The sequence below is a fragment of the Zerene cesonia genome, chromosome 10 (genome assembly GCF_012273895.1).
Source record: "Zerene cesonia ecotype Mississippi chromosome 10, Zerene_cesonia_1.1, whole genome shotgun sequence".
NCBI lineage: Eukaryota > Metazoa > Arthropoda > Insecta > Lepidoptera > Pieridae > Zerene > Zerene cesonia.
Genome location: NC_052111.1, coordinates 7,422,649 through 7,435,472, shown reverse-complemented (window position 1 = coordinate 7,435,472; position 12,824 = coordinate 7,422,649). Strand labels below are relative to the sequence as shown.

The 12,824-nt window shown below is 32.3% G+C and overlaps 1 protein-coding gene across 2 annotated transcripts in view; it reads left to right on the top strand.

The window, feature by feature from the left end:
* Positions 1-12,824, top strand: part of LOC119829429 (protein scarlet-like) — a 55,765-nt gene that overhangs the window by 20,528 nt on the left and 22,413 nt on the right. For both annotated transcript variants that reach the window (XM_038351915.1, XM_038351916.1), the window contains exon 4: positions 1,199-1,382. In XM_038351915.1, the coding sequence (XP_038207843.1) occupies positions 1,199-1,382 (184 nt within the window). The remainder of the gene's footprint in view (positions 1-1,198; positions 1,383-12,824) is intronic.

Below are 12,824 nucleotides of genomic sequence, written 5' to 3'. Positions count from 1 at the left end.
AAGGCACGGTAACGGTATAAAAAAGAGAGATTAGACCAGTATTTCTTTTAGACACAGGTACCTATATGTAAGTAACAAGTTATATTAAATATTTTTTTCATTTTCATTAAAATATTAAAATAAATAATGTGTTTATACCTAATATAACTTTTGTACTTACAAAAATAATGTACCTTCCAATCTGTCCCTTTTCAATCAACTTCAAAAGAGGAGTAGGTTTTAAATTCGACTGTATAATTTACGTTTGCTCATAAGTTTTTTCTGGGTGGACCAACTTTTATGACTGATTTCATTTGAAAGTTGGTGCCATGAATGTTGTCCCAAATTTGGTCTTTGAAGAAGGTTTTGTTTTAATTAAAAGTGATTATATATCATATGTATGGAAGTATTAGTCGTGATAGCTATATCACTTATATCTCGAGAACGGCGGAACCGATTTTAATAAATTTCGATTTGTTGCTTTGTCAGACGGGTGGAGCCGGAGCGACTAACTAGCTTATAATAAACGAATACACAGGTTCAATACCATACCATAGCAAGTCCTTTACTGTATGAATAAATAACCCACTATTCATTCGTATTGTAAATGTTTTCGGTATAATATAAAAGAGCATTTCAATTCAAGAGATAAGGTAATTGACGATATTATATTTTATTATGAAGTCAATTAAGAGCCAATCAACAAAACTCACTGAATGCGGTTTCTGATAGTAAAATAATAAATGAACAGTGAGATTCTGAAAATCAAACTAATGATAAGCAATTCTTGGTAAAGAGAGTTACATAGCTACTCGCTATATGTTTTATTAATATAATGAGCGATTATTTAGAGGTAAAATGAATAATGCTTTGTTATCTTGGCCGTCTTTAAAAAACTTTATTTTACGTCAAAGTGTTTATAAATTGTCTGCTATACTTGAATTTTTGTAAGCGTGTTCATTTATACAGGTCGCTCCGGCTCGTGGGAATAATCACCGAGTTTCATGAAAATCGGTTTATGTCCACAAAATGGCGGATTAAATATCTTTTCCCAATTTTCTTAAAATTGGTGTCAAATAAAATATGATAGATTTCAAATTCAAAATGGCGGCCAAAACAAACGTTTACGTTTTTATTTTACTCTCTCTCTCTCTCTCTCTCTATTCATATTTTGCTAAATAAATTAATCTTTGTATTCAAACAATTCTTTTTTCCACAGTGGAGCTGGCAAGACCACACTTCTGGCGGCTATAAGCCGCCGAGATAAAAGCGCAACTACGGGCTACCTGATGCTGAACGGGCGGCTGGCGGGTGCTGACCTGATAGCGAGGATTTCGGGCTTCGTGCCGCAGGAGGATCTCTCGATCGAAGACCTCACTGTCGCGGAACATATGGAGTTTATGGTGAGTTTTATGGCATGCTAGTGGTCTGCCCTGGATTTGCCCGTGGTGCGTGTACAGCCTATGTAATTATACATATAAGCCTACCTCTTGAATCACTATGTGTGTTAAAAAAAATACCATGCCTCCAAACGAAAGAAACTTATTAAAACCATCAAAATCTGTTGTGTAATTTTAAAGGTCTAAGCAAACAGACACGTAGACGGCGGAAAGCGGCTTTGTTTTTTATTTTATGTAGTGGAATTGCATGTTGGTATATGGAATTCAACGAACTGTGTGTGAACGAATTATGGAGACTTATACACATTGAAAAAAAATGGCCGTAGACGTGGAGAAAATAACAAATATTCGTAGACGTGTTTATGAATATATGTAAAAATTGCTTTGCTTTCATTATTGTATATAGGTAGGTACCTAGGATAGCGTTTTATTTAACGGGCTCGGTCGATATAGTTTCGATATTAGTACATGATAATTTAAGTATTAACTATTTAGTAATCTGTGAACCTACATACTAGGCCTATCACACAACGAAACCATGTCTGCATTTTGGTATCTAATAAAATTAAAGATTAACATTCTTTGGTTTCTAGGATATGCCGGTTCCTCGCGATGTTTCCTTTATCTTTTCGAGTATCAATAATGTGGATAATACGCAGATATTTAGTTTCTCTCGCCTGTTCTCGAACCTCAGTCTTTTCGTCCGAGGTCCCTAACCACTGAGCCACATTTTGATTATTTATATTCGTATATATTTTGTCTATACTAACGCTAAATAAACTGAACAATTATCATGTATCTATTCATAGCTTGAGTAATATCAGTGAAACTAAAATACAGTATGTCATTAAGTGTTTACTTCGCTTTCGATGCTCGGAAAGTGTTTTTCTTACGGATGAGTAATAGCTACATATCTACAGAAGTAACATTATTTTAAATTAAGTTTCGTTCTTAGTTTTTGTTAAATAATTGTATCGTTTATATCTTTGTATGCTATGTTTTGTCCTCTATGGCTAACCTATACTAACTATTAATAATATAAAGTAATTTAGAAAGTTTTCGCTTATCTGGTATTGGTAAATATAACACCCACCATAAAATAACGTGTTGACTTCGTAAAATAAATAATCCAAAATAAAGAGTCCAGAAAACTGTGCTAACCTACTAAAGAATACATTTAAACACATAAACACTTAAATATGAAGAGATTCCGTGATAGGTTCACTAAACATTTCACCTAGGGATCGTCCCTACGGTATGTACGAGTGTATCAAATATCAATACTTTTAATATGAAATCAATCAGTCGTTGGAGGTAACGGAGGTGTAACCTGAACCCGGCGACGCTTGAATAGTTAGCTGGTCACTCCACCTGCTATCTAGATTACATTCCAATGGGATGGGAATTAGTTTAATGTGTGTCGACTGTCGATTACACAGGTATCGAATTATTGCGGTTTTATTGACTGGCTTTCGCAGCGTAACTCTCTCGTGAAAGTCCTTATACCCACCATCTGTAATACATCGGCTTCGAGGTTTTTTTTGAAAAAAACATATGTTTTTGCTTAGGTGTCAATTAGTAAAAAAATCGAAAGTACTCACAATACTAACTAAGTTCAGTAAAATTACCATGTATGTATCACAGGCAATACCCTAAGAACTTACATTAAAACCATTAGGTGACATGTAAGCAGAAAAATGTTGTCCTAACATAGGTTTTAATGAAATTATGGGTCTATAATAATATGAGAAGTGCCTTGACTTGGTATAAATATAATCTGTATATTAGGTCACCGACCTACTAGCGATTAAATTATGTTTATAATTATATAATTCGGTCAAGTGCGGGTCGGATTCGCGACGCTAAAGGTTTTTACAAGTAAGTTTACAAATGGTAAAATTCAACTACAAAAAATTGGGTGGGTGCCCAATTTCAATTTATGACCGTGCCAACCGCTGCTGAACCTCGATTTTTATTATATTTGTCGTTATACATCATCTCTAATAATTTCGTCTCGTCTGCTATCACTTTTCACGAGATACAGTCTGGTCTGTTATCGGACTGAGCGGACAAACAGACAGACGAACTCGAAGTGCTAGAGTAATAGAAAATGTGAAAAAAAAAGATTAGTGCAAGAGCACCGATTAATCAGTAGAAATGACTGATTTCTAATTTAGCAAATGATAACAGTCAATATATCCATTCAAATGAGATCAAATTGTTACATTTTAAAATGATTCCAAAAAAAATCAGTTGACAACATTCAATGGGGTTAATGAACCTATCGAAAGAAACAGAATAACTAAAAATAGAGTTTCGTTTAATTCAATAAAATCATAAATTCCAAACACTTTATGGATTTTAACAGAACATGATCTTAAATATTAAAGATCTGAATTTAGAGACAGACAGAGATAATGCCGTATCAGATAACTATTTGATATTAGTTGCTCTTTTATGCATATAAATTTTAGATATATTCAATTTACCCGGAAATGACAATTTTTATAGATAACGTTATGACATTTTTATAAGTATTTATATTCATAAGAGCCTGGGAATCGTAGAATAATATTTGACATTGGCAATCTTTTGCCATCTTAGCGTACGAAACATTTCACTATTTTACTTATAAAAATTCCATGTATCCAAAGCTTTATCTTTTAAATGTACAAAATTGTTTATCTTATCATCAATGAATTATATGCTCGTCTCTGTAATCGTTATTAATATTATTTATTTTTACAATATACATCTGATACAGTTAAAACCCGTTTTAAAACGAAACAAAACGCATTGTAATAGAAAATAAACGTGTTGTTTTAACGGTATATACCATATACATAATATTCAATAAAACCCTTAACTTTTTTCATCTATTATATTTATTAATAGAGTAAACTCATTCTGAATTTGTCAACTACATCGACAATCGTTTTTAGAGGAGAATTCTCACGCATACCTATTCAGACATTGTCATGTCGGACTCCCAATTCAGTGTGGCGCGATATCCAGTGAGTCTAAGGACAATTCATTAAGTTCCTTCTCTTCGTGTTAGCCGGGGTCGTGACAACTTTAAAAAAAATAAGTAGTTTTAACAAAAAATTGAAACCGCCTCAATTATCAGAACTACCAATTTGACTACATGGCTACACTAGCTTCAAAAAAACAAAAAGAGAATTCTAAAAATCGATTTGACCAGTAAAAAATTATGAGGTGACTAACACAAAAAAAACACATGAATTCAATTGAAAAAACACTTCTCACCTACTTCAAGTAACCTATATCGTTGGCGTCGTCGCAACCCCAAAATGAAATATCTCCGTTAATTCACTTTAGCTCGGTATTCCGTGTGCTGATCTTAATCCTCTTTGGTAATACAAGCTTATGTCAGCATTAGAGAGCAAAGGCTTCATCGGCCTGTAAAGGGGAAATACGTTATGGGATTTTTGATAGTTTATGGAACCTGCATGCGTGGTAATTAGTATAAATAATAAAAATCGTTTATTTAGCAAAAATGCATAGATTCAACACATATCAGACACGACGGTTGCCTCAACTAGGAATAGACCTGTGCTAGAGACGACCGACGCCTTCCACTCTAGACCTAGCCAACATTGCTAAAGTCAGACACAAACAATTACATTTATTTAAAAAATACGAAACAAAATCAATCAGTATGGAAGCTTATATTTAGTTTTATTTTTTTAAGCACACGTCATAAAATATTGTATGGTTAATATCTTTTCTGTAATTTATGTGTAAGTAAAATAATGCAACTGAGTTTAAACATACTCTTATAAGTTATCACTGTCATTACTAGCTGTGCCCCGCGATTTCATCCTAGTCGTACATGTTATATAGCCTATAAAAAGTGAAGTCCCGTGTCCCCAAGTGGGGTATGGGGCAGATGATGTACATCTGTTTTACTGATCGATTTTACGGACAAGTAGGTGATCAGCCTTCTGTGCCCTGCCAGACCGAGACATTTTTTTTGTGCGTCCACCGAGAATTGAGCCCATAGTTCCTCATTAGCGAAGTTACTTGAAACAAACTCTGCATGTTAAATCATTAGTATAGATATAGTAGCAGATAACAAATAACAATCCAAAAAGTGATGTTACCTCAGAAAAAAAAAATCTATCACCTGTTTTTGTAACGGTCAAATAAGGCTGTCCCGGGGCGGGCAACTAGTATATGGATAAACGTAATTAGATATAAACTATCACCTTAAATGAAAAATAGAACGTAAACGTCAGGTGATGTTCCTATAAAGATTTGTAAGGATTTGTCATAGAAACCTTACAATGTTGCTTTGTAGAAAACTTTGTTGCACTTGCACCCACGACCATATGATATATCCTGGACAATTTATTACAGTTTTTGATCTCCTTTATTGTAGGAATGAACTGGATAATGTTATTAGAGAAAACTTGAGTCACGCTTGTGTAGAATGTTGGCGTCAAAGGTCTTAAGACCCATATTTACATACTAAAATGGTAGAATAGAATAACGTTTATTTTAAGAAACGAGGTACACAACACGAGGGATGGATATAAGTAGTATGAATAAAATATTAATATAAATAACGGTCTGGACTCAAGGGCTCTTGGTTGGAGTCCCGTATCATATTCCTTACCCTTCATCAATCCTCTCTTCTTTCCATACGTTTTTAAGTTGGTAATCCTAATGGATTGGGTTTTCCAAATGTTTATAGAGGATTCGATAGCACTGACAATCAGGCGATACACCAGCTCCATTGCCAACTAAAAACAACACGAACTATTTGCAGATAACCTAAAAATAAATCTATGAATATAAAGTTTATCTTGCTTAAAAGATCAGTGGGAAACATGATTTCGCACAAGATAATTAAGCCTATTTTAAATAACTATAGCTGACATTTGCAGATAACATCAAATATAGATACAAATAAAATGTTAAATTTATATGTAATTTAAGGAGATGAGCGTTTTCTTGACTACAATAATATGCTTATAAAACTATAAGCTTTTTAAATGGTTAGAACATACCAGCTTCTAAGATAATTTTATTGATTGTCTACTTTTAGACCTTTTGAAAAGTTCAATAAACAGTTCTACAAGTTTGCTAAGTATTTTTAAATAGTTTACAAATATTGTCTTGTATTATGTTTTACATACTTCTCGTCTGTAATTGAGCACTAAGCGTATCCATATTTTTATTTCTTTACATCACATCTCACATCGTCTTTTCTTTCATAAAGTACTACTTATGAACATCTATACATAATTGAGTCGTTTAAAGTAAAGTTGACAAGACACAATAAATGTATCAAATTGGTACTATATAGATAAGTCAGTCACCTTTTTTTATATACTAAAGAAGATTTAAAATATCATTATTGTATTTAATGGCCGGGCCTCAAACCTATTTGATAATCCGGACAATAAAACTATATGCTATTATGCGATTAAATTAAGAATAGGAACGTCAGTGATCCTTACGTGTCAATTTCTAGACAAATGTCACTTGAAATTACGACGCTTCATTTTATTTTGCCTGAGTCTCACATCAATCAATTTAAATAACAATCACATCTAATAACGTTATCTACTTTTATATACAAAACGCAAAGGTTGAAACAGACTGATAAAATACCTGCTCTGATGGATTAAAATTTGGCATGAAGATAGCCAATTTGAAGTAGGCATCTGCTAAGAATGATAATTTCAATTTCGATAAATTCTACCCCTATGGGTATAAAATATGGGGGTGGAAATTGGGATTACCACGAGATTTTATTTTGACCATGCGGGCGACGCTGCGAGCAAGAGCTAGTTTGTCTAGAAGATATTCCAATTAATTCTTTATTAATCTGTGATTCATATCAATCATGAATACGTTAAATAATAGATACTCTGAGATAAAGTATTTAAAAGTCGCGTTCCCACGTAGATTCAAGATTTTATATCTTTATTGCTTATTTGAATCTGATAAGTTAGTCAGCAGAATGTTTGTCACATTATCCATTTAGATTTTAGATTATATCCATGACTGATCTAGAATATTCTATTAATTATTTCAATAGAAATTGATTAATATATTGGTAGAAATAGCAATGTGCCTCGTAAATATAAACCTCGCCTCTTAACTAATTTCGGATCAAGGAAAAAGTATATGGCAATATTTGTTGTATTTATTTCATGTTTACTTATTTTTTAAACGACATCAAAAGTATGGATAAGGTTTATCAATTCAACAGCCACATTTTTATATTTTTTATATGAACTAAACATAATCCAATTTTGAATTTTGACATATAACAACCCAATAAAAACTAACGTAAACCGATTTCAACTGTCCCTAGTCTTCACCAAACCCGAATGGCGGTTGCAACCCATCTTGATGTAAGGTTCCCGTCAATGCAAATTAATCAAGTCCAAACACAAGGTAAATGCTGTTTATGGTTAAAGAGTTCCCTCACCAGGGTTTCGGCTCCATCGTTAGATCTATTTTAGACTTTCATTACGATGTATTACTTTGTTATTACTAACTAATAATCAGTAAAAAAATAACAAATGCCACCTAAGGTTTTTTAAAGTTGCCCACAGTGATGATTTTATACTTAGCTAAATTTTGCCCGCGTCTTCGCACGCGTTCAATTTAATAGGTGTCTAGGAGTAGTTTAATAGGTGTTTTATACATATTAACCTTCCTCTTGAATCACTCGATCTATTAGAAAAACCCATCAAAATCCGTTGCGTCGTTTTAAAGATTTAAGCATACATAGGGGCAGAATGACAAAGCGACTATGCTTTATACTATGTAGTGATATTCACAAGATTATGTCCCTCTAACAAAAGAAAAGAGTATTATAAAATCGGTTCATAAAACGACGATGTTATCCGCAAACACGTATACGAAAATATATAAGAGTAAAATACCCAGATTTAATAAAACTGTATATTTTATATGACAAAGAATAACCGGTAGCTAATTTTGCATCATCTAAATGATAGTTATAATTTTTAACAAGTATTATTTTTGTCGTTTCAAGACATATATCCAAAATATATGGTTATAAATATTCAAAAATGAATTCATAATCGATATTTTATATTATGACACCTATTTCGAACACGTTCCGTCTAGAAATTTTGATTTTAGTATTGGACACACCTTGATGCCATAAATCATAAAACATAATAGGTTTATACCATCTATATGCATATAATAAAACAGTAAAAAAGCTGTCTGTACATTGAATATATTAAGAAAATAATTATTGAAGGTCGTTTAAAACGCTAGGTCGTTTATACGCTAATCTCCCGGACTGCTGAACGGATTTGAAAGGCAGTTTTTTTTGTTGCATAGTTTATTAAGTCTTGGCAACATATAGGCTATAATTTATTTCGGTAACTGGAACATCTGATGCAGGACCGCAACAGACCACCTAAACTATAAGAGATATAAAAAGTGTACCATTACAAAAATTGTTTAACGGCTATGCATTTTATACTGAGAGTATAAATAATTTAAAACATTTAACTTTATTTCTCTCTTCTCTTCTTTGTGTTCACGACAAAATAAGGTATTCGCCAACACCTCATACTGAATATTTAGTGCTGTGAGAGATTGGTGACTCAAATGGGTTAAAGATAAAAAACCAGGGGTACCAACGACGAGCAACGACATATTCGTTGTTTTAATTCCATCTTATAAGTAAGGATAAAGAAGATTGCTTGCGATTCAACTAAAAATAGGCTCGATTCTGTCCCATTTTCTGACCGACTTCAAAAAAGGGGGTAATCAATTAAAGTGTGTTATCATAATTTTTTTACTGCGTGTACTGATATTTTTCTAAATAATTTTTTCTACATGAGCGCATTCGCATAGTAACATAGTATCACTTGTACAGTTGGCTAATTCCAGTTGAATTTCCAGCAAACCTTTGATATTTATTAGTCATACATTTTGTATTATCATACGTATAATTTATGTGTAAATTAACGAACTAATATAACGATAATATAATTGTTTGGAACTACCTACACCTGGTGTATTGCACTGATTTAAATAATTATTATGATAATATGATTTAACACTAGATGTAAATTTCTAAAAGAAATCCTTGACCTTTTTGTAGATAATCCGGCATTCAAATAGGTTTTATTTACGACAAAATGCATATCTGTTGTTGTTACTGTATCGCATTTTCATATGATATTTAACGATCTTGGTGATAATGGAGATATAGTGACATATAAGTATTTCAATCATTAGCTAAGAAAATTATAATAATTCTACATTTTATATTATTATTATGATGCAAATTTGTGTTGTTTTTATGTTTGCATTCGTTCATAACCCTGGCATTATGTTTTCATCACTCTAATAATTTAAAATTGTAAATAATCGTTCTGGATCCATTAGAAAAACAAATTTGCATGAACCGGTATCTAATAAAAACATCGAAAACAAATCAATTCTTGTTACAGAAACTACATCAAAATTTAATTAAATTTTTCTGTATGATAATATATATACGTGTAAAGTAACACCTAATTTCTATTTATCATTTCATTTAATAAATAATTTAAAAATAACTTGAATTTATTTAAATGATCGATGGATTAAAACGCATTCGACCCAACTTCTTCATACCACATTCTGTGCTCATATAAGTCGTTCAATATACACGGACAACAATGGAGGTTTTTTAATTTATTTCTATTGATATAGAAATACATTATAATTAATGTTATTAGAAATATATTAGCATACCTATCAACTAAGATCTGTCTAGTTTTTGTAACAAATCATTATTCTATTGAATGTTAGATTTGCCACATTACATAGTCTAGATCAAAAGATACGAGTTTTATAATAAAAATGGTGTTAACAGCTCATAATTTACTAAGATTAAATCTGGACATTATGTTACAGTGGCTGATTTTTACGTTATATAGTCTAAAATATGTAAAATAGTTTCACATACCAATCTTCCTTAGATTTTTGTCTTTATCTACAGCAATAAATCCTACTTTGCATCCTTAATTTGAATTAAAAATTATATCAATACTCAAGAAATGATGTATTTTTTTAACATTTTATTTTGTACAGATTGACATAAGTTTTATTGTGTCGAAATGATTTTGATCGTGGGAATCAAACAAGCTTCGGTTCACGAAACGTGCCGAATAGTTATAACAGCCTCGCAGAAGATTGGCGTGAAATAGTAGCATGAAACTATTGTGTTTTGTACGATCATATCATAGTCGACTATGGAGCAGGTGGGTCGCCGGATGGTAAGCGCTACCACGGCCCATAAACGTTTGGAGAGGAGTAAGGTCAATTGGGTTTTTGAACGAATTTTTTTTTTGTGATTAATAGAAAGATCATATATAAGTTTTATAACAAAACTGTTTTTTTTATTTTTTTTTCGCAATAATTCAAAAGTTATTTCAATATAAAAATTCACTATTGAATCCAGTACCGAAGATGCGCCGACAGCTTTCGAACAAACCCGAGCGCGTGTGACGTCATAATGTTAGTTTTCACTCATTGCAGTTGGTATAGAAACAATAAGTACAGTGTTTTGATCTATTTAATTTGTTGTCATTGTAAAATATTTAAATTTATATTGAAAATGTCTAATAAAAACAACTCCTGACAAAATGTTTTTAAATGTTTCAAATTCAGTAACTTCTTGTATAAATGTACTATTATCCGAAAAAAATTCAACAGGAGCATTAGACTTTTTTTTGACAGCTTTTCTGCTTCAATATATTTTATAACAGTACCAATGCCTGATAATCGCGATTCTTTCCAATAGCAATCGACTTCTGTTGGTGTCGGACCTTCACTTCTGCGATGGGTCCACATAAGTAATGCTAATGCATGCTTGCAACCACCTATAGACATAATCTAAAAGATTTTATTGCTGATAACATCAAACAACTTAAATTTAATAGGAGTATAAATTACCCGCGGAAGCTGCACAGTCATGGCATTGAACATCCTTAATTTTTCTTGACTTTTCATCAATAGTTAAAGTAACTGAATAAGCTTTACTCCGAAATCGGTGTTCTGGACAGACCCGTCGTTTTACAATACAAATATTTTTTTACGACTTAGTTGAACATAACCTATAGCTTTGTCGCCAGAACTCTCACGCGATGCTCTACAATTTATGAAATAAATAATTATATTTAATATGATGGTGAGTAGATACTTAAATATTTTTACTTATTATATTATTTTTTAACAGACTTACTTGATGCCTTGGCACCTTGAACTTCAGCAGGTTTAAACCGAACGTCATTTAAAAAAAATTGGTTATCATAAAAATACTTACATCAGGAATATTATCAGACTTTGCCTGAAAAAATCCTTTATCACACATAGCTAATCGAAACCAACTAACAACTCATTTTTTAGCAATAAATTTTCAATATTATTGTCTAGTCACGTATAAGCCGTACGTAGCTACAACATTATGACGTCACAATTATGGTGACCAATCATGGTGCGTTTATAGTCACGTGATATTTTTATAAATTTGATCAATTTTAAATTGTTTATAATAATATTCGACCACTCACCGTACGAAACACAATAGCAAGCTATTATTTCATGCCGGTTATCTGTGGGGGTGTAGTACTTACCCCGTGCGAGCTGGCCCAATTCGTGCCGAAGCGTGCTCGACTCCCACATTAATATTTCAAAATAATGACACTGCTTACGTAGGTTGGAATGTCAAAGCATTGTAGAAATATAATTAGTACGTATCGCAAGAATCGTTCTTGCAACTTCATTCAATTATCGCCCACATAAAAAAAAAATATTTAACCTTTAATAATCTACGCCTAGCTGATTAGATTATTTTCTACCAATTTCAAAGGTATTTGTATATTTTTTCTAATATTTCTTCCTGGGTATTTATTTCCAAACTAGTTGCGCCCCGCGGTTTCACCCGCGTACGTCCGTATCCCGTAGGAATATCGGGATAAAAAGTTGCCTATATGTTATTCCAGTTGTCCAGCTGTCTACGTACCAAATTTCATTGCAATAGGTTCAGTAGTTTTTGCGTGAAAGAGCAACAAACACACACACATCCTTACAAACTTTCGCATTTATAATATTAGTAGGAAGGATGAAGCGCGTTACGAATATAAATAATTTTTTAACTCTGCAATTTGAATTGGGTTAAAAAGGGAAAAATAATTGGAGACGTAAGTACGATGTACATAATACTTACAGACTTTTATATTTATAACCCGACCCCCATCCATATTAATTCAGTAAGAGTAACACATATTTCAAACAATCTTAGCTTCTTCAAAATATGAAAATGTCTTGTGCGGTATTCACCGATACGTACTTAACCCGTGGCCCTTCTCTAAGCTATCCGATATTGAATCACATAAAGTTACCTGTAAGCTCTTTATCCAATTTAAATAC